At 35.1% G+C, this 24,077-nt stretch overlaps 1 protein-coding gene across 1 annotated transcript in view; it reads left to right on the top strand.

Moving 5' to 3' along the window:
• TMEM30A (transmembrane protein 30A) overlaps positions 1-19,843 on the top strand; it is a 42,460-nt gene extending 22,617 nt beyond the window's left edge. Inside the window, 6 exon segments of the mRNA XM_004390155.2 lie at positions 5,555-5,662; positions 7,907-8,014; positions 11,987-12,074; positions 12,988-13,131; positions 13,793-13,999; positions 16,412-19,843. Coding sequence (XP_004390212.1) covers positions 5,555-5,662; positions 7,907-8,014; positions 11,987-12,074; positions 12,988-13,131; positions 13,793-13,999; positions 16,412-16,605 — 849 coding nt within the window. The 3' untranslated portion in view covers positions 16,606-19,843.
• Positions 19,844-24,077: the final 4,234 nt, after the last annotated feature.

The raw sequence follows: 24,077 nt of genomic DNA, 5'->3' as shown, positions 1-24,077 counted from the left end.
AAATAAACTTCTCTTTGTTAAAGCCATCCACTTGTGGTATTTCTGTTGCAGCAGCACTAGATGACTGAGACACCTGGTTTTGTTATTGTTGTCTGTTGTGATTTACTGATTGAATTAGAAGTAAAAACCTTGTTTTATGGTTCCCACTCAAATTCTCTAATTTACAGAAACAACAGATTTCATATGACCGATAGAAGTTTTTCAGGATATAAAGGGTTAATTTTGTACTGTAGCTATAATTTTAGAATTATGCATTTGATTTTTCTCTTTGAACTAATCTTCAAAAATAAAATGATCTACAGTGACTGAGTTTTTTTTTTTTAAATTCATTTCAACTCTTTAACTTTCATGAGACTCTAATTTAAATATGGATGTTTGTTTCCTTCCCTCCACTCTCCATCTGATGACTAAACTATAGTTATCATTGTTTTTTAGAACAGTTAGGTTAATCTGATGCTGTCCTACTTATCTGTATTTTGGGGGGAGGAGGGTTTTTCTACATCATTGTATTGTCTGTTAAATAAAAAGGACACATATTAAATACCTTTTAGAAATGTTGTTCAGTACTCTAGGATACCCAGCTGCCTCACTGCACCTGTTTTACTTCTCTCACAATCTACACACACATTCTTTCCTACCACGGCCTGGATTATACAAGTTACTTAGTCTGCAGTGATGGGGAAACATATCTGTGGAAAACTCGTCACTATCCCTCATTTTTGATCCTTGGGTAGGAAGCAGTATAACTTGCATTACTTCCTTTGAGGCGAGAACATGGACAACTGCTCGGCCCCTACAACCTTCTCTTTTTGCTTGAGATTTCTCAGTGACAAACCAGAGAAATTTGCCAGTGTGGTGTCACACCAGTGACACTAATGAATCATAAAACTAAAATATATTCTCTAGTCAGCTATCCCCTAGCTGTTATCACCTAGCTGATATCTGTTGTGTCTGATGTTACCTGAGTACGCTTCTTTGTTGCTGCTGTTGTTGCTGTACCTCCCACATGTACCAGGGTCTGTGAAAAGGTGCCATTTCCCGAAGCTTTCAGTGTCACCATTACTAGAAATTCTGGAGCAGTGCTTGGATGGCCCTCTCCACAGCTCTATCCACATTTTGTCACCTGAACCAGAAAGCCACACTTAGAATGGATCAAAGTCACAAAAGCTACCCCGTTAGCTTCTACTTTGTAATCTAATCCCTCTCTCTCTTTTTTAAGACTTAAATTTTCCTTTCACTAAATTGCCAATTGTTTATAAATGTACGCTGTAAAAAAATTAGATACATTAACTGGAGGACCTCTGATTCTCAGATCTTTATCTCTAATTCAGACTTATTTTCGGTCTTAAATTCATTTATCTTTTGGGTCTATTCATGTGCTATATACCATCAATCAGGAATGCAGTCCCTCTTTGTACTGTCTCCCTCTGAGACATAACACTTACTTCATCAGCCCTGATGAGGGAATTTGCTGAATGAGACCACTTCAAAGCCGTGCTTCAAACCATCAACCTTTAGGTTAGCAACTGATTGCAAACTGCTCACGCCACCCAGGGACCTTAAAATATGTACAGGTACTGGTACTGTAGAAACATATAACCTAGTTTGTTGTTGTTAGGTGTCATCACGTCGGTTCTGACTCATAGGGACTCTGTGTACAACACAATGAAACACTGCCCGGTCCTGCACCATCCTCATGATTGTTGCTATGTTTGAACCCGTTGTTGCAGCCACTGTGTCAGTCCGTCTCATTGAGGGTCCTTTCTTTACCTTTTTTGCTGCCCTTCTACCAACATGATGTCCTTCTCCAGGTACTGGTACCTCCTGATAACGTGCAAAGTATGTGAGTCTCACCATCCTTGCTTCCAAGGAGCATTGTCTGTACTTCTTCCAAGACAGATTTGTTCGTTCTTCTGGCAGTCCATGGTATATTCAGTATTCTCCACCAACACTGTAATTCAAAGGCATCAATTCTTTGGTTTTCCTTATTCATTGTCTAGCTTTCCCATGCATATGAACCTGAGAATTTGCATTTTTAACAAGTTCCTTGCTGAGAATTTGCATTTCCACCCCAGATATGCTGAATCAGAATCTACATTTTAACAAGATCCCCAGGTGATTCTTACGTGTAATTTCCTGGGAACTTGTTAGAAATGTAAATTCTCACCAGGGAACTTGTTAGAAATGCAAATTTTCAGCAGGGGTTCGAACTAGAGCAAACTGATTCGAAGCCCTGGTTTGAACCTGCCAAGAAAACCCTATGGAGCTGTTCTGCTGTGTCACACATGGGGTTGCCATGAATTGGAATCGACTCCATGGCAACAGGTTTTGTTTGGTTCTTCCTTTATCAAAACTTCCTTTCCATTTTATTATAATTATATCTTAATGACTGTTTTCTGTATTAGACACCAAACTCAATGATGTCAGGTACTAGGTCCAATCCCCATTAGAACACATAGGCTCTCAGTTGTCAGATATTAGATGAATGAATGATGACTTCATGATGGGACGTTCCAGAAGAAATGAAAATCCTGTTTTTTACACTCTTTTTTAATCTGTTTTTGTACAAATATTTGATTATGTTACTCTCTTCAAAAATCTCTCCAGTTCCTTGTTTCCTTTAGAATATTTTAGCACTCAGAGCCATTTAGCTTCAGGGACTTTGTTGTCAGCAACAGTAACCAACTGGCTAGTTTACATAGGAAAGGAATTTATTAGAAAAGAACTGGGTAAGCCTCACCTAAAATGGATAGGAAGACTAGAAAATCAGGTTTGGAAACAAGTAGGAACTGAGTGAGGTTTGGAAGCAGAAAGTTTGGTCCAGATGCCACAGCCACTGCTGAACTTATACACACTCTTGTCGTGGTCTCCCAAGATCCAGCAATTTATGTAGGAGTGTCTGCTGATCTAGGACTTGAGCCTTTGTATTGGCTACCATGGGATCAGGGAGAGGAAGGATTCATCTATCCCTTTGGCTTCTGAAGTGGAAGGTGGAGGAAGCCCTGCTTCCCTTCAAAAACTCTGCAATTGGGAATTCCACAACACTTGGAAAGAGGTTTAGATGCTCAGCAGCTTAACAACAACAACAAAAACAGATCATAGTTATCCACCAGAGGTTTCTCTTCTTTTTTATCTGAAGATCCAGTGTTTGTACCTCAGAAAGGGTGATATATTGTCCATTGTGTGGAGGGCATAGTGTGGTGGAAGGAGACTAAGTGTTGGAGATGAGCAGGGCTGGATTCAGATTTTGCTCAGAATTACTAGCTGGGTGATCTTGAAAAAATTACTAAACCTTCCTAAATGGCAGTTTCCTCGTTTAAAATAAGAAAAAAACCAACTCTGAAGGGCTATTGTATGTTTTAAATGAGATAGTAATGCCTGGCAGTTAGCTCACTCAGTAAATAGCAGCTAATAAAATACAGTGTTTCATTTGGCATCAGCTTACCTTCTTAGCCTTGTCTCAGTTCCTTACGATGTGAAAACTCTCCACAAATCCCAAGTGTTTATGCTCATTGTCCCTAAGTGTACCTTCTGATTTCTGCTTCCATATTTGTTTCTTCATACACCTCTTCTTCCTCTTTTTCCATCTTTGTTTTATAGTTCAAATCCTCCTTTCTTCTCGGTAAGAAAGTACTGGTCCCTCTAGTACTTATTGTCTCTCTGTACCATCCATTCTGGCATTTGACATTTATAGTAATTATCTTTGTATTCGTTCGCTGTCTTTGATAAAGTAATTTTGTAGAGGGCCAAAGGACTGACTCTTCTTAGAGAAAGGCAGTTTAGTAGAGGAAATGTTGTGTTTAGAATCAGAAATCCTTGATTCCAGTCTAGCACCAGCTATTGCTACTTCTGTGACCTCAGACAAGTTGCTGAATTAGTTCTTTTTATGTAAAATGGAGATAACGCTACAGGATTTTGGTGAAGATCAGATGAAATTATGTACATATGTATATGATAGAAAGGGCTGTACAAACTGTATTGACCAGTATAAAGTAAGATTCCTTTTGTATCTGCCTAGCACCTTATGTCATCCTTTACACATAGTAAGGCTTAATATGTTAATAAGGATTTTTTAACACTCCTTTCAGATTTTTACCGAATCAAAAGTTTTTTTAATATATTTTTAAAATTAAAACCAACAAATTGTGATGGAAATGTTATAACTGGCCTTTGATTTTGTTTAAGTATAATTTAATATTTAGCAATTATTCTTGGTTCTGATAAAAATATTCAGTTCTAATACATACTTTAACATCATTTAGCAGATTTCAAATTTACCAGATTAATTATTTTTGTTCAATTAAATGAAGAATATATATCCTTGCTTAATCACAACTGATAGTCTCCACTTTCAGACTTTGTCCTTGAAACTAATTTGAAAGAGAATCATTTGAGAGGTTTCTGTTTGCAATGTTGAAATAGGCCCAGCTACCAATATTTTTTTAAACCTTAGATTAGTCTCAAGAAGGAGAGAAAACGTACAGAGATTTTTTATATGTATATAGTTTATTCTTCAAGTGGTCTTCTCTTTCTTCTGTTCAACATCATAAAACTTGGCTCTTAAATGGAATATTGTGCATGAATAGGTCCTGGATGCAGAGCTGTGGCTCATCATGTGTAGTGAAAAATTTCATATGCCTTGCCTCTCTTTATTTAAGAGGACCTGTGTTTTTAGTTTATTTGTTTAGTTATGTGTTTAGTTTCTGTTAGATATTTGCAGTGAAAGAAAATTTTCTGTAAACAAAGTTTTACTAGTAAACAAGCTTTGCTGGAGAACATTGCTGTAAAAGTTTGTTTATTTTAGGATTTGACAAAACCAAGTCTTATTAAGCAATTGTGTGGTTTTTAAAAAAGCAGTTATGGGTTGTAATTCAATGCTGGCTCTATTTTCTAGATACAGATTTTAAGTTTCCTTTCATTGCAATTATAAAAAAAATTGAACATCCATGTATAAGTTTCTATTCAGTTTCAGCAATAAAGATTATATGGTTAATTTTTTTCTTTTATTAAGGTAAAGATAATTTAGTAGGGCTGTTAATCATAAATTTTTTTTTATCATGGGAAAAAGGTCTTTCAATTTAGCTATCAGGCCAAGTTTTTAAAAAACAGTAACCCTCGAAAAGCTGATCTTTTTTTTTTTTTTTAAATCTGAAGGTGCATCATGGAAAGCTAAAGTGAATGTGAACAGTATTAAGATTGGTAGATTTAAGAGCGATAACGATTTATTGATCTCTATTGATCTGGTACACTGTTACAGCTTTTAATTCTTTATACATCATGCAAATTTAAATTTTATCTTTATGTTTTTATGCATAAATATTACTTTTGGTAAAAGGAAGAGATAGGTTTACTTGAAACTTAGAAATTAGACCATCTGACTTCTCTGTTTTTACCAGCTTACACTATCAAAATAAACATATGACCTTAAAAACAATTCTCTGGGCTATAGGTTTCCTCATTGGACTCATTTTTCCTTTTAATAGCAAGTTATTTTAGAGTGTTGTAGGTATCCATTTTCTCAAAGGAGGTGCTTAGTTGTATTTTTCTCTTGCAGATTGATTATACCGGAACGGAGCCTTCCAGTCCCTGTAATAAATGTTTGTCTCCAGATATAACACCATGTATTTGTACCATTAACTTCACGCTGGAGCAGTCATTCGAGGTCTGTGCTTCCAAGAAATGTGTTAGAAAAGCCATGCTTTTAAAAAAATATTGATATCTCATTAAAAATGTTTATTTGAATGGTTTACTTTAGTCAGTGCTTATAAACAAATTTAAAAAATGATTTTTTATCCTTTCACTGGAAAATTTTTCATCTGTACAAATAATTTAACTTCATATCAGACATATATCTACTGGTATTTTTTAAATTATTGCTCTTGGTATTTGTGCATGCTTTTAATACTAAAGTTATTACTTAAGAAATACTAGTTCTTTCATTGTTTAATTTTATTATTTTGCTGAGAGATATGAAACATTACCAAAAATCTCAAACACGTAATTAATTTTTTATATCTTGATAAGCAGTTAGAATTCCATCTTTCTCTCTGTGTGTGTGTGTGTGTGTGTGTGTGTGTCTGTATCTTTTACATTCACACTGACCTGCCATTCTTCCCAGTAACCGAGCAGATGTTAAAGGGCATAAATTCAGAATGTTTTATAGGCGTGGAAAGACCGGTTTGTGTTCTCTTTTACCTAAAAATTGAGTTAAAAAAAAAAAAAATTATCTTCTTGTTCCTCAGAGAGCAAAATCACATTCCTACTTGCAAACTTTTTAGATTCTACAATTTAGATTTTTTAAAGGTAGTGATGATTTTTGTAGTTCCTGGTGGCTCAGTGGTTAAGAGCTTGGCTGCTAACCAAAAGATCGGCAGTTCGAAACCACCAGGCAGTTGTACTCTGTCCTGTAGGGTTGCTGTGAATCAGAATTGACTTGACGATGGCAACAGGGTTGGATTTTTGGTTTTTGGTATATGGTTGCCATCTAGTGATTGTATTGCTCTTGTACTGAGATAAAAGAATAATACTGCCTTTGGGAAAACAAAAACCATGAAAACAAATTTGGGAGAAGGCAAGAATTTAATGTTTACTTTATTTCAGCAGTAATAATGTGTAAATAAAAAACATCTCCAAAGGACCATTTTTTTTTTTAGTGGGCAGACTGTAAAAGACCCATTAAGTTCTGCTTTTGTCGAAATAGGCAGAACTAAAAAGATGAAAGAGACCATAATGATTTAGAAACTCCATTAGTCTCCTCCTCCTTTCAAAATCACTTATTTTATAACTTCTCTTCTGCAGAGGTGATCATCCTCTGATGCATTCTCTTGTGGGCTCTGTGTTCCATCACAAGCCCAAACTTTGAATTGGACTAAAGCCTTTTTAGGCAGCCTGAAGTGAATTATTTTGTCTCAGTATTCATTGAAAGGATCGCTTTTTCAGTTTGCAGGTTGAATTGACTGTGCTGATTCTTAATTGAGATTATACTCTTTTTTTTTTTAAAGGATGTTCATTGCCTTTGTATGTTTTTGTGATATAATTTTGATAACCAAAAGAAGGCTTCCATGTAACCGTTTCCTTTATATAGAATGGAAGAATTTGCATAATTTGACATTTGAAAATTAAGCTTCAAATGATTGTCTATGTGAATCAAATAAAATAAAGCATACTTATAAAATGTTACTGAATTCCTTTTATTTTTCTGAATTCCTTTTGAGGATAAGAATGTAAACAATAGAGATAGCAATCAGAAAAGAGAAAATAGCTTTATGTTTTTGCTACCTTTAAAAATCTTATTTATTCAGAATGGCTTCTGTGCTTCTTCTAAATAATTGTAGTGTATGTAGGTAATCCTTCTTTCCAAATTGGCTCAGCTATAAATACATCAAAGTATTTTTCTTGATTATTATAAAATGATTCATTAGCTACTTTACAAATTACTATTATTATTTAGTTTCCTGTTGAGAAATTTATAATATCGCTATAAAAATTCTGAATTTACTTGGACGATAAATGAAAGTTTGACCATTATTCTTCTGAAAAGTTGGTGCTAATTAGGTGAAAGACCAGTCTGAATTAGAAAAAAATTTAAATTGAAAGTACTTCAGAGTAGGCCAGTAGATTCCTTGAGGTTTATTTTATTTTTATATAAATAGTACTTCTTTGAAGTTTTTAAGGGTATTTTCAAAGCTTACTTTTGTATTTGTATAACATGCCTTCTTTAACCTTCTTTACAATTTGTGCCACTTTAGATTACTAAGTACTAGTAGAATTCACCTCAGTAGCTGTTTTAACTGATCACAAATTCTAAACTAGCAAAGTCTGAATTACATAACTTTCAATGTATGCATAAAACAAATTATGCATAATCGTTTTTATATGAAAATGTTTTCCATCTCTGTTTCTCTAGGGCAATGTGTTTATGTACTATGGACTGTCTAATTTCTATCAGAACCATCGTCGTTATGTGAAATCTCGAGATGATAGTCAGCTAAATGGAGATCCTAGTGCTTTACTTGTAAGTAAAATGATGAAATATAAAAATGTGCTATGTATGAAATAAGAACATGTGATAACAGCTAACTTAGAAATGTTAAAGTATTTAATAATGTTAAAATGAAAATAAAGTGCTATTTGTCATTTATAGTTGGTATGATGAGGATTTTAAGTTAAAAAAAAAATTTCGCCTGGAATTTACACAGATTAATGGCTTCTTACAGCCAGAGGACTTCTTGGTCTGCTTGTTTTTAATAGAGTCATAGGGATTTCTATTTTTATTACTCTGTTTTATGATGGAATTTTGATGATGTAGCACTCTTGGTATATACATTTGTTTTATTTGGGTTTGTTCATTATTACATTAGGTAAAAACTTGTTGCCGTCAAGTCGATTGTGACTCACAGCCACCCTGTAGGACAGAGTAGAACTGCCCCATAGAGTTTCCAAGGAGCGGCTGGTGGATTCGAACTGCCGACCTTTTGGTTAGCAGCTGTAGCACTTAACCACTATACCACCAGGGATATGTAAATAACCTGTTTTTAATTTCTGGGATTATTTCTGAAAAATGAACCCACACTTTTCATTTTTTAACTTGTGGGAATCCTTAGCAGTAGAGTTTAAAGAACGGCTTACTTAAGAACTATCTGAGGAGCTTTTTGAAAATACAGATTCCAGATTTTCCTGAGTCTAATATGTCAGTGTCTGCAGGGGTAAAGCTCTAGAATATCTATTTTTAACAAGCTCCTCTTCTGATGCCCAGCCTGGTTTAGAACCTACGGACCAGGAGACCTTAGTTTCCTGAATGTTATTCAACTCTCCACAGTAGTGGTTGATGTCTGTGTATTTTATGTCATTGCTGCCAGTGTAGCAAAAGTTCAGAAGCCCAGAGCAATTTAAGAATCTTTTAATCTCTTAGAATTGGCATAGAAATGCAGGTTAGGACTATGCTGTAACCCCAGTGGTACTGGTAAACATACAGCTGCCCTGGGTTATCCTCATTGGTTTTATTGCTAGTTCCAGATATGGAAGGATCTAAGGAATGCAAGTCTATAAAGATTCCTTGGCACACACTGGCTTCTGGTAAGGTCTGAAATATTTTGCAAATCATGTGGGGTTTACTCCTTAGGATATAATTTTTAGGACTCAAATTAAGAGAAGGTGATGTGCTGTGAGACACATCAAGTTTCTAGACCTTTCTTAATTTGTTGATTGTGTTCAATGATCCAGAAGTGGTGATTGACTTATAATTCTTTTATTTAGGTATGGGCTCTTTTCATTGAGGGCACAAGAAACTGATTCTTTTTTATAAACTTCAGGCAGAGCTTTTAGATTAGACTAGGAATTGGTGGACTTTTTCTGTAAAGGGTCAGAGTGCCAGTATTTTTGTTCTTTGAGGCCATATGATTTCTGTTACAGCTACTCACCTCTACCGTTGTAGAGCAAAAGCAGCCATAAAAGCAAAAAAAACCCAAACCCATTGCCATCAAGTCAGTTCCAGCTCATGGTGACCCCATGTGTTACAGGGCAGAACTGCTCCATAGGGCTTTCTTGGCTGTAATCTTTCCGGAAGCAGATTGCCAGGCCTTTCTTCCACAGTACTGCCGGGTGGGTTTGAACTGCCAACCTTTAATAGTCGAGTGCAAACTGTTTGTGCCACCTAGGGACCCAAAGGAGCCCTGGTGGCACAGTGGTTAAGTTTGGCTGCTAACCAAAAGATCTACAGTTGAAATCCACCAGCCACTTCTTGGGAACCCTATGGGGCATTTCTACTCCATCCTGTAGGGTCGCTATGAGTTGGAATTGATTCAGTGGCAATAGGTTTTTAGGGACCCAAAAGCAGCCATAGATGATACTTAAATCAATGGGTGTAGCTGTGTTCAGATAAAGTTTTTTTTACAAAAAAAATAGTCGTGGGCTAGATTTGACCCATGGGCTATCATTTGCTGACCCCTGGACTACACCAAAAAGTACTATTTTAAGATCAAGTGGCTTTCAAAAATTCTAAAGATTTTAATAATGCATGGATTGAAGTCCAAATTACTTAGCATTGTGTGTAAGGCTCTTCAAAAATTGGCATCAGTTTGGCTTCAGCCTCATTGTCGTATACTTTGTCTTTAATGTACCTTTGGCCTGGCTGCCTTCGGCCATGTTTGCTGTTTCCTAACCATGTTCTGTCACGCAAGTAATCTGCACATCTTGGGGTTTACCATTTCATTTGCCTAGAATGCAGTTCTTTCTTTTCCCCTTGAAGTCTTCTCATCTCAAGGCCTGCTGTTTTCTTGAGTATGCTTTGATGCAAAATAACTTCTTCCTGTTTAGGGCTCCAAAAGAACTTTGTACATATTTACTTCATCCATACTCTGGTCAAAGTCACTGTCATCTCTCGATTTGCTTTACAAATTTCTCTCTCCACATCATCCACTCTTCTCCTTCCTTCCAAGCCATTCTCCACATAGCAGCTTTAGTAATCTCTTAAAAAATATATAAATACTACTTATATGCTTAACATTTTTCAGTGGTTTACTAGCATTTGGAATAAAATCTCCAGATGAGATTAACACCTATCTCATCATGTTCCATTTTCCTTCTCACCATGTTTTAGCTACATTCATCTTTTATCTCAGAAATAGCAAGTTATTTCTTAATTGCATGTGTTATTCTCTCTGCTTAAAACTCTTCTGCCTGCTCTTCACATGACTGGTTCCTAGTCTCCTTTAGGTCTAATATGACACTCTCTCCACAGACAAGCTTTTCCTTACCATAGAGTCCACCTTCCAACCCCCATTAATCACTCACATGGCATCTTCATAGCGTTTTTTACAATTCGCAATTTTATATTTATTATCTGCCTTTCCAACTACACTGTAAGCTCATGAGGGCAGGGAGTATAACTGTCTTTCTCCACCATATACCAAGTGCCTAACCAGTGCTTGAAGTCCCTAGGTGGTATGATGGGTTATGATGCTAACCATAAAGTTGGAAGTGCCAGTCCACCCAGAGGTGCCTCGGAAGAAAGCCTGGCGATTTACTTCCAAAAAATCAGCCATTGAAAACCCTATGGAGCACAGTTCTACTCTGATGCGCATGGGGTCACCATGAGTCAAGATCTAGTCAAAGGCAACTGATTTGGTTTAGCCAGTGTTTAGCACATAAAAAAAAAATCGCCATCAAGTCAGTTTTGACTCATGGCAACCCCGTGTGTTATAGTAGAACTGTGCTTATAATGTAAAAGAGGAAACAGACTTATATACAACCAACTATAATATGAAATAAGAGCCATGATAAAGGAATCTATTTATGTATCTATCTATCTATATGTATATATATCTCCTTTCTTTTTTATGGAAACCCTGGTGATGTAGTGGTTAAGAGCTAAGGCTGCTAACCAAAAGGTCTGCAGTTTGAATCCGCCAGGTGCTCCTTGGAAACCCTACGGGACAGTTCTGCTCTGTCCTGTAGGGTCACTCTGAGTCAGAATCAACTCGACAGCAACGGCTTTGGTTTTGGTTTTCTTTTTTAGACATGGGATTTAACCCAAGATTACAAAATTTAAGGTTTTCTAGTTGAACATGTTCGTTTTGTAAGTGACCAAAAAAACCCAAACCCATTGCCGACTTGAGGCCTCCATAAATCAAGGGACTTGCGCAAGGCCACATAGTACATATTTGGAACTAGAACCATTAGTCTCTTAAAGTTTAAACTCCTTTCATTATGTCACAACTGGATTGAAAATAGACCACTTCTTAATTTTTCTTGGACAGAAAACTCTCTGTGGTTACGTTTTCTTTATTGATATTTAAAATTAAAATGATGCCAATTTGATTATTTAAATGTGTTATTTATAGTTTTCATGCATTGCAGACTCATTTTGTATGCACTACAAGTGAGAAATAGGTAGGGTTTGAATTTTTAATCAATAATCAGAGTTAGCTCCTGGTTCACCCAGAGGCCTGCACAATAATTTCTCTCTTCTTTTCCTTCTAAAAATCAGAATCCCAGTAAGGAATGTGAACCTTATCGAAGAAATGAAGACAAACCAATTGCTCCTTGTGGAGCTATTGCCAACAGCATGTTTAATGGTATGATATAGATATAAACATGGACATGAATATAAACATATATAATTAGGACAATCTGTAATCTGTTAGAGATTTGATAGTCTAGTAAACATGACTGAAATTGAATAATTCAATAACTTTAGGATAAATATATTAACTAGGTACTAAGTGAGGTATTGTAATGCTTTGTGACTTTCTTTTGAGCATTATACTTTAAGAATGGATTTCTGTCTCTGGGAAGAAACTAATACTGAGCAAAGCAGAGACATTCTGCTAGCTTTCCTGTTTCATAGAAAATAAAAGCCAGACTACCTTTTGACACCGACTTTATTTATACCATTAAAAAGGAGCTACTGTGGATAATTTAGAATAGCACTGTCTGATATAAATGTAGTGTGAACCATAAATGTGAGTCAGGTATGTAATTTTAAATATGCTAGTAACCACATTTTAAAAAGTAAAAAGAAACAAATAAATTTTAATATATTTTATGTAACCCCAATATCTATTAACATTTCAACATGTAATCAGTATATAAAAGTTATTAATAAGATTTTTTTATAGTTTTTTCTTGTATGGTAATCAGTATCTGATGTGTATTTTATACTTACAGCACATATTTATTTGGAACAGACATATTTCAGCTGTTCAGTACCATGTATGGCTAGTGACTACTGTATTAGTGCAGATGGAAAAATAAATAAGCCAGAAACTATTTAGAAATGTATTGTTAGGACCAGAGGAGAAGCAGATTTACCTTGCTAAATGTTATTATAGTTAATTCACACTTGAGTAATCAAAAGCAAATGTATATGCCTGCTATGTCACAATCACTTTTGGGAGCTACTACCAGATCCTCAAGTATCATAGAGTAAAGCAGGTACTATGGATTTTAGGTAGATATTTAGCAATATTTTCCTTTTCTTGTGTTTAGATACATTAGAATTGTTTCTCATTGGCAATGATTCTGATCCCATGGCTATTCCTTTGAAAAAGAAAGGTATTGCTTGGTGGACCGATAAAAACGTGAAGTTCAGAAATCCTCCTGGAGAAGAAAGTCTAGAAGAACGATTTAAAGGTAAAACATTACTAATACCCTTCTAAGAAATATGAACTTTTAAGAGCATAATCTAGGAGTTTTAATGAAGTATCTTAAATTTATTTTTATCTTTAGAATCTTAAAACAGTTTATGCTTTTTTTAAAAAAAAAAAAAAGCTTTTCATACCTTCATACCAAGTTAGGTAAAATGTAGTCTATTCTAATGTACTGAAATTCTAAAGGAAATGTATAATTTTAATCTTGAATTGAGTTTCTCTGGTGTTTCTTGTAAGTATTTTAGCTATTATCCTTTAAAAATGCAGCGAAGCTTCTTTAAATAAGTCATTATTATCCAACTATATTTTTATTTCTGTATTACTTTGTTTTCATAATGTAATGTTTCTCACCATTTATCCTTGCATTATGTAGTCTGTCTTTTGTATATAGCCAATATCCTACTTTCAGTATTGAGATATTTTCAACCAAGTATTTGTAATTTTTTGTCAAATTGTTACATGAGGAATTGGTTTCTTCTAGATTTTAAGACTTTCTTAGCATATTAATATGTTTATACTTTTGAAAATAAGAAAAATACTGATTGTGTATTGCACATCTTTATTTTAGTAGTATGTAGATTTTCCGTGAAACTCTTAATAGACTTGAATATTTTGTCCTCCTATTCCTCCCCCCTTTCTCCAAGGTACAACAAAGCCAGTAAACTGGCGTAATCCAGTATACGCACTGGATTCTGAAGCAGATAATAATGGGTTTATAAATGAGGATTTTATTGTTTGGATGCGTACTGCAGCATTACCTACTTTTCGTAAGTTATATCGTCTTATAGAGCGGAAAGATGATTTACATCCAACTTTACCAGCTGGACGATACTATTTGAATATCACATACAGTATCCTTTTTTTGGCTGTGTATACGTATTCATAGAACTTGAAGAGAGTGTAGTTCAACCTTATCTTAATTTTATGATGTATTACTTTGTGCTTTAGTTTTGATCTCTGCATTTTTATGTATATGTATATATGAATATATATTTTTTATTTTATATCTCCCAAAAATGTCTTAAATTTTTATATGCTTTGTTCTAGGGCTTCAAACATATTATTTGATAAAAGTTATTTAAAATGTAGGTGCTTAGATCTATTAATAAGCTATTTTTACAAGGGAGATTGTAATTGAGCTTAATGCAAAGGCCAGCAGGTGTACCTGGTATTAAATAAATGCTGATAGGACTGGGTTGTTGCTATAGAAAATTTCACATAATAAAAGTCAATTTTAGTTCATATCAGCGTACTCGTTCATAACTATTGCTCTGTTCAAAGTATCAAAACATTTTTATCATTAGCTATATATTGTTCCACATTAATAATTTGGGTATACTTTACAATGCTGATAATACCATTTTTTCTGTTCTGACTCTATACCAACACTGTGCTAAGTATTTTTAATGCATTATTTTATTTAATTCAAACAGTAACATTAAGAGATAGGCATCATCTCCTTGTTACAAGACAAAGAGTACAGGCACAACTTCAAAAGCCATGACTTTACTATCAGCCACCACAATGGGCTGTATCCTCAGCTAGTTTACTCTTGTAGTCAGACCATTTCATATCGGCCTAGATGCAAAGTCTTTTCTAGGAGGGAAAAATAGGGCAATTCCTTTCATCCTAAACAAATTCCTTACATCTTTTAATCTCTAGCCCATAGCTTGTATATATCATTAGTGAGAAAATTCCTGGATATTAGCATTTTAAATGTTTGCTAATCATCTTTGTGCTTTTGATTTTTGTTAATCCAAATTAGCCGCAAGAATATTGCTTTGACTTTAAAATGAATTAGTAAATGTTTAAATTAACGACCCAGATTCAAAATAAGGGTTTTCTTTTTTTAGGCGGGGGGTGGGGAATCCTAGTCTCTTGATATTGCACCTCAGTACATAACTGAATATGGCCCGAGAGTGGTAGACTGAAGGAGACCAAGTTTTTGAAACTAGGTCCAGGTAGCAGCAATCTGGACAGGCAGACCTAGCTCAGGTGCTGGTAGAAAAAACATCCTGAGGACGTAGCTAAAATAGAGGGCAGTTCTGTCACAGTTAGCATCTAAAAGATCCAGGAAGGAGTAAGGGCATATACCAGCCTGTAACCTAAAGCACAATGAAGGAAAGTCTATAGAGCACCTCAGAATTCTTAGCTCTGTGCAAACTAACAGACAGTTTGTATCTGTGAAGTCTGCAGCAGGATTGATTGTAGACACTGAGAAGAAAACTGTCAGGAAGAATGCAGGGTATTGAGTAGATTGACAAGACAGGAGTTTGGACCTGCAAAATATCAAGGCTTAATTAGCAAAATTGGGTGTACCAGGTGGGAACCCATCTTTTTTAGGGTTGGGGTACAGAGAGACTAGCATGGGTGATTTGGTACTGAATGTCCCAGAGTATAGGGTTAATGAGAACTCTTAAAATTGTTCCTGCCTCAGGTTAGGATTGGTCTAAGAAGCTAGTGGAGCTAAGGCTTCCATTTGTGGTCATAGGGCCCCTTTTATGGGGATAGAGACTTGGCAGAAGCTAGAGAAGCAGGTTGTGCCGAGTGTTTGACTCAGAAAGTGGTTTTGAAAGGTTGTAAACCTTTTCAAATTGGGGTTTAGTTCTGTCTTCTCTCTACTCCAGCTCTGGCCAGAATTCTAGGACTGGTCCATGAAGATAGCTCAGCCAACATACTGGTGTCCCACTTCTTAAATTTGCAAAAATACATTGTCCCTCACCCTTCTCTTCCAATCTGTTTTAGCCATCAACTCTGTCACGCCATGAATTTTATCCTTGTTCCAAATTAGCAAGTTAAAATTTTAATATCCTGGTTTCTGCCCTTGTGCTCAGAGCCCTCTCATATTTCTGTAACTCCATTCTTTCTGCACATGCTGTTTGAACTCACAAAGACTTCCAGTCCCTTGATTTCTTTCAGTTTCTCCTGGTCTGTCGATCTCCTTTCTCTTCCTATGTGAGCTTCATTATTGATCATCTGAAGAACTTCTCTACATTACATTTACATGTCGCTCCTGTGTATTGAGAGCAAAAGTACATTGAAAATTATATAACCTTTAAATTTGGATGTTTTTGTTTGTAAAATGTTTTGGATTTTACTACTAACATTTATTTTGCCAAATCCTTCAAGATAATAATTATATAAGGTGCCTGTGTATCATAGAATTATACAAATGAATTACAAGCAATTAAATGCCAACTTATAAGTTATATTTTAAAAATTAAGCAACTAGAGGTGGAAAAGTCTTCCTATACACTCTTCAGATTACCCTGTACATTCTTTTGATGGACGAAAACGGATGATCTTGAGCACTATATCATGGATGGGAGGAAAAAATCCATTTTTGGGGATTGCTTACATCACTATTGGATCCATCTCCTTCCTTCTGGGAGTTGTACTGCTAGTAATTAATCATAAATATAGAAACAGTAGTAATACTGCTGACATTACCATTTAATTTTATATTCTGAAAACAAATCTACTGCATGTGCATCAAGGCCAGTCCTATTCAACCTAGCTTTCGAATGCTAATGTTCGGTTAGTATGTCATTTTTGAAGTTGGCACATAACTTTTTTTAAAAATAGTCTTGTCCTGTGCTTCTTCTCTGTGGATGACTTATGAAAATATATGACGGGTATAAAACAAATTAGCTATATTGATCATATCAACACTGTAACTGCTGAAATGGCATTCTAATATTTGCTTTTTATTGGGACAGGCCATATGATGCATAGAGCCTCTTTCATGTGAAATGGGTCTACTGCTTAAATGTTTATGCTGTGTTGATAATATTATATCGACATATGATGCTGTATATGTGTGCCTATTGTGTGAAGAGAGGGATTGCAAAATGTATGAGTATAATGACTTGCTATCAAGAAGGATAAAGAAAGACCAATCTAAATAAAACACTTCATCATTTTCATGTGTTGTGTGTAAAGGCTTAAAGTACCATCTTTGTTGAGGTGGTTCATGTATTCAATTTATTCAGTAGAGTTCTTTGTCAAGCTTAGCTTTGATTTCAAAAAACATGTTTACTATGTCTAGCATAGGAATTAATGGTCATGTCTAAAGAGTTCAGGTAGGTCCTAGGTAGGTCCCAGTAGGAGAATTTAAAATTCCTCTTTCCATTTGGTTAAGTTGTTGTAGTCAGGAACTCCAACTCACTTGAAATGTTTTTACATGTGATCATTTCCCTTGAAGCTTAGACTTCATAAGGGAAGAAAGAATATAGGTAAGATGGGAAAACTGCTTAGCAGAGCTTCATCTTCTGCCTCAATTGTAAACCAGATGTAAATTCTCAGAGGAGGTTGTTTTCATTCTTGTGGTATTTAACATTTAGAAATTTGCTTCAGCATTGGAAATACCTCAAGCTATTTTAATTTTGCAGGTATTTTTGACAAGTACTAATATTATATTCCAGAAAATTTAAAAATTAAAAAACAAACAGTAACCTAAATTTTCTCCATATTTTATTCAACTTTTACATATAGGTCCAATATGGATGTGTATGCACATTCTTTTTAGTTAAGATACTAGTTGCTTTGGTTGGTTTTCCTAAGATGTACTTTAAAAAGAAGTTCTTTAAATTTTCATAATTAAATTCTGGGGATTTTGGAGTATGTGTATGGTAAATTATAATATATACGGTGGAAATTATTTTATTTTCTACTAACTTGAATTATTTTGATATTCCTTATTGAATAAATGCTGTAATTTGTTTGCTATGGAACTTGTTCTTGAAGCGAATGTAAGCTTGTATTTTCACATGCATGAAAATGTGTGATTTAGTCAGAGGTGACTTAATTTTATTGAAATTCCTTTTCTTTACTCAAATAACTCATATGTTTTTGTAGAAGAATGCCTCTTTATTCAGAATTTGTAATGGTTTTCTTCAGTTATATTTTAAATTGAAAGGTCTAAGTAATGTATCAGTTTTAATATATGCTTAAAAACAATGTAATGGTTAATAGTAAAAATGTGCCACACTTCTTATGTTATGTATAAAATATGAATTTCAGTTAAAAGAACTTGTAGTTCATAATGACTTTTAACTGATAAGAATATTACTTGCATGAGGTCCTTGATGTATGATTATCTAGAAATTCCTGAGTATGTAGGGTATTCATTGTCTAAAAATATTGTTGTCAGTCCTTCAGAAAATTGTTATTTATTCTGAAAATTGTTCTTGCACATGGCAATTTATTTTATGGAATATATTATCGGGGTGAGGGCGTTCTTCTGCCAGTCCTTCCAGATTGAGTCTGTGCTGTTTAAGGAGGACTGCCATCCTGCCTATCTTTTTCTAATTGGGTGACCAAGGCTGCTGCTAAAGAAAAATTGAAGAGCCCTTCCAACATTTTCTCATCTGTGGTGAAGACAGAATCTTAAAATATATTTGGAGTTTTATTTGTTTTACAAATATATTGATGGCCTAAGTTCCTCCCTGTTTCCTGCCATTTGAGCTATAAGGGATTCCTGTTGTGTAAATATGAATAAAATGGAACATTCATATGGCCTCTGTGAAGCATGAGGGGGGAGGAAAACATTTCTTTCTTACAAGCTTTATGCTAATCTTTTGGAAACATTGATGACATAAATTTAACTTTCAAAAATTAAATTGCATTTTAAGATAATTAGCTTAAGTAGACAGCATTGAAGAATGCATTAATTTACAGAAAGTATTTTGACATATGAAAAGTTTCCCAATTGAAGAAATTATGCAATAAGTAAAAGCTAAGAAATTTCATTGAAATTATAAGGTAGTTTAAAAATAAACTTGTAAAAATAACTCTGTACTACCTAATAGAGGAAGACTCTTCCAAGAGGAGAGTCAAATGGAATATTACTTACTGATTAGTGACAGTGTTTATTTGTAACTTTGATTATATTAAAAGATAATTTTCTGTTCATATGTTCTGTATTAATAAAAATGAACAAAATTAATTTTGCCATGTTCAAGTTTCTTGCTAAAGTAACAGACTGCCAGAGTTGCTGCTAATATTTAGCACTAAATTTTAATCCAAGGTCAGTGAGTCCAAGTTTTGACATTTCCATGCCTAGATTTCATGAAATATCATTCACTATTAAATTAATGGCCATATTTATACTTATAAATCACTCTCATAACATTATCCACAAGATTTTTTACTAAGAAACATCTTTTCTTGCCAGGAAGTGGTCATATTGCCACATGAGTTATAGACAACCTAGCTAAGTTTGATTATCAGATCAAGGGAAGTATCTGTTAAGTAGAAAACGAAGAATTGGTAGAGAAGCAACGATGATGAAAATAATGAAATGGGGCACATAGGAAATGGAAAGCCTAACTAGGAAGGAGGAGCAGCTGAAAGGGTAGGGTTAATGAATGTTGTTCTGCCTACTACTTCCTTCTTCATGGAAATACTGCCTTAGAATTATTACATGGTACTTCTTTGTTGTCTAAACTGTAAAGTTTTGTTCTTTGTGAATATGGCTATTTTGAAGGGTGGATGGAAGATAATAGGGATGCTATTAGTGCTGCTGTGGCAAGAAGAATTTTGATGCATAAGTGTCTGTTGCAGAGTTTGGATCATCTAGTGAAGGGTTGTAGAACCCTTTTTAAATCCATGTCCCATTCAATAAACAGAAAAATCACATTTCCTTTAATGTCATTTGAAATTTCAGAATAAATACTGTGTCTAAAAACAAATCAGACCATGGTGAGCTTATTTGCTTTTATGTATATATACATATAAAATATACAAGCAGCATATATTTTGTATATATGACATTTCCATTTGTATCATTTTACTTTTCCTGGAATTAATGACTGCCTCATTTTTAACACTTATATAACTTTCTGTAAACCCATCTTAAAATTTTTCCAACTTCTCTATCAGGTCCACCATGTTCCCATCACTAGTTATGAAAGGTTTTCGTCCTTAAATATCAGATACTGTGATTCCATTTTCACTAGAGAGATCTATTCTGCAGTTGTCCTCTGTGTCAATATGTACTGGTTGTTCTCTTGGCCTGCTGCACAGCTGTTATCTCGTGGCTTCCCTTTGTCACCCTCCTGTGTTGGATCTGCTGTTTTCTAGTTTACTGTCTTGTTTACTGGAGTGCATCCTAAAACACAGCTTCCGAAGAAGATGGTAATGAGAGGTAAATTTTCTGAGTCCTTACATATCTAAAATTCTTTTATTTCAAGCTTTATTAACTGATAATTTGAGTACATACAATTTTAAGTTAAAAATAATTTTCCTTCAGAATTTTGAAGGCATTGCTGTACTGTCTTTTAGCTTGCATAGTTGCTTTTGAGATATATGATCCTATGTCAGTCAGATGATGGTCCTCCCAGACTGATGCTGACTTTTCTTCTCTCTTTTTGTTGTTTGATGCTATTGTCTCTCTTCTTCCTAGGAAATTTCATCAGTTTTATCTTACAACATTATCTTCTATTGATTTTTAAATATATTTTCTTACATTTTAATTTCTTAGACTACTTTCATTTCTGTTGTGTTTTTGAAAAATTCTTAGTTCACAGATGGAATATCTTATTTTTCTGATGACATATGAAAAAAAAAAACCAAACCCATTGCCGTTGAGTCAATTCCAACTTATAGTAACTTTATAGGACAGAGTAGAACTGCCCCATAGGGTTTCCAAGGAGCAGCTGGTGAATTCGAACTGCTAACCTTTGGTTAGCAGCTGAGCTCTTAACCACTGTGTCACAAGGGCTCCTATCATATATATGGGTGTATATATATTTTTTATTTTGTTTTCTACTCAGTTGACACCAGGATTTTTGTTGTGGCTTTTTTTTTTTTTTAATATTGTGCTTTAAGGTGAAAGTTTATAGCTCAAGTTAGTTTCTCATTAAAAAATATATAAACATGGTTTTGTAACATTGGTTGCAGTCCCCACAATGTGATAGCACTCCCCTTTCCACCTCGGGGTCCCTGTGTCCATTTGTCCAGTTCCTGTTCCCTCTGCCTTCTTGTCTTGCTTTTGCTATGTTTCAATTTTAGTTCTTCACTCTTGTTTATATAGGCAACTTCTATTTCTGGCTAGTCTTAGCAATCGGTCATATGTGAATAAACACCAAGACTTATTTATTGAAACCTCTGTTCATAGGCAGTGCTTGACAAATGGTTAGCTTCACTAACACAGTGTTACTCAAAAAAATGCCACTAGTGAATTGTTGTTTACCCAGTTTGTGATAAAATGCCTAGAGTAGTAATAAATAGTTGACAGATCAGCATCTGCAGGTTTAACACATTTTGAGAAGCACTGCACTAGGGAATGACTGGCAGGTAACCAATCATTTGGTTGGAGGCCTTTTCTCTGTGGCTGTTCAGTTTCTCTAGAGAAGAATCCTTTAGTCTTAATGCCTTTAACTCTCTGTTGCTGCCTTGTCTTCCACCTTACTTGCTAATTTCCACTTGACACCTATTTCCCTATACCACAGGCCTGGTGGCACAGTGGTTGAGAGCTACAGTGAGCTATGGCTGCTAACCCAAAAGGTCGGCAGTTCAAATCCGCCAGTTGCTTCTTGGAAACCCTTTGGGGCAGCTCTACTCTGTCCTATAGGGTCACTGTGAGTTGGCATCGACTTGACGACAGCGGGTTTGTTTTGTCTGCGTAGCCCCTCCACCTAGTGGTCTCCCATTTAATTTCTCAGGATAAGAATTCTCTGTTCTACCTGTAATAGTGATGGAGGTGAAAGATAGTATTTGTTTGATTGAGGAGGGTAGGGCAGGGACCTTGAGGATCTGACCTTTCTGTTGTTGTGTATGACTTTCAACCAAAGATTTTCAGGCCTGTCCCTTGGCTCACTCTTTCCTGTAACTTTTACCTCCCAACTTCTGAACTTCTTGGGGGAGTGAGACCAATCAGCTCACTTCTCACTGGTATCCCCCTTGCCTTCCCTTTAGATTGCAGCTTCCTCTGTCCAACTCAGTCATATTCCACCTTCTGTCTTTCGTAAATTTGTTGGAATCGTTTTATCTGTCACTGTCTCCTCTCTCTATTGTTGAGAGCTCATACCTTTAATTTTATTTTTTATCCTGCCGTTTATTTATTTTGGGGTAATCAAATAGTGTGTAAGGAAAATTCTTTATAGAAGAATTCCAGCTAATAAATGTAGAAGGAATGATGGAATTAGAAAATCAGTAGTTAGTAACCCCTAATGAAACAGTGATTCTAGGCAAGGCTTATCAGTGAATGCTAAAATTTAAGATTAATACATCTCTGGGTGGTGCAGATGGCTAAGTGCTTGACTGCCAGCTGAAAGATTGGTGGTTCGAACCCACCCAGAGGTGCCTTGGAAGACAACCCTGGCGATCTGCTTTCGAAAGGTCACAGCCCTGAAAACCCTATGGAACAGTTCTGTTCTAAAGACTTGCGGTCACCATGAGTTGGTATCGATTTGACAGCAACTAATGGTAACAATAACAACGTCCTCTGAACAATTTTAGGATTACTAAAAATGGGTTAACCAGAAATTATACACCTCCTAATACAATAGGCCATCATCATCAAAAATAACATTTCAAGATCTATCTTGAAGTACAACGCTGTAATAGGATAATATCCATACGCTTATAAGGAAGACCAGTTAGTACAATTATTATTCAAATTTATGCACTAACCACTAAGGCTAAAGATGAAGAAATTGAAGATTGTTTTTAAAAATTGTACTTTAGGTGAAGGTTTACAGAACAAATACTTTCTCATTAAACAGTCAGTCCACATATTGTTTTATGACATTGGTTAACAACCCCATGACATGTCAACACTCTCCCTTTTTGACTTATTTTAAATTTTTTTTAATTTCTAATTTTTATTTTTTTATTGTACTTCAGGTGAAGGCTTACAGAACAAATAGTTTCTCATGAAACAGTAGTACACGTATTGTTTTATGACATTGGTTAACAACCCCACAACCTGTCAACCCTCTCCCTTCTAGACTTTTTTTTTCCTTTGGTGAAAATATACATAGCCAAAGATACACCATTTCAAAAATTTCTACATGCACAGTTCAGTGACATCGACTACGCCCTTCCGAGTTCATACCTTTTTTAAAAAATTTGTTCATTACAAAAACCAAACCCGTTGCCATTGAGTCAATTTCTACTCCTACGGTAAACTTTACTTTTTTAGTGTACAGTTCTGTGAATTTGTGTAACCACTGTAACTATTAGAATTCAGAGCAGTTCTATCACACCAAAAAATGACTATATTATCTCTTTATAGTCACCCCTCCCCCACCCATAACCCCTGGCAACCACTCTGTTTTCTCCATAGTTTTGTCGTGTAGAATGTCATAAATAGAATCATGCAATATGTAGCCTTTTGAAACTGGCTTCTTTCACTCAGCGTAATGCCTTTGAGATCCATCCAAAGTGATGTGTGTATCAATAGTTTTTCTCATACCTTTTTTATTCCTTTTGTTTTATTGAGGTGAGAGGGAGAGGAGATGAACTCTTGTGGCCAATCCACTATCTTAAACCAGAAATACCTTGAAACAAATATGTCCACTCCCCTTTGATTATTTTGTAAGACTAAAAAAAAAAAAAGCTTCTTATATAATTATAATATTAATGTGAGCTTGTCTGTTTGTATGCCACAAGCTTTTCTATCCAAAGTAATGTGGAAGAAGATTGAATTCACCATACATTGCTTTCACCATCAAGCCTGATGTGCCACTTTGTTTTAAAAACCAGAAGGGTGGAAAACATAGCTTTACAAATATCAAATTCCACTTGCCTTCCTCCTCTCTTGGGGTTTGGAAGGGTTGTTTCTCCTTTTCACAGCAAAGCTTGTAAAAGAGTAGTTTGTATTTTGTTGTCATCTTCATCTTCAGTCCGGCTTTCACTCCATGCTTGCATTGCACTGTGTTTGTGGTCACCTGTATCTAAAAGATACAGTAGAAAGAGTGAGGG

Source organism: Trichechus manatus, unplaced genomic scaffold (genome assembly GCF_000243295.1).
Source record: "Trichechus manatus latirostris isolate Lorelei unplaced genomic scaffold, TriManLat1.0 scaffold00287, whole genome shotgun sequence".
NCBI lineage: Eukaryota > Metazoa > Chordata > Mammalia > Sirenia > Trichechidae > Trichechus > Trichechus manatus.
This window is presented reverse-complemented; position numbering and strand designations above follow the sequence as displayed.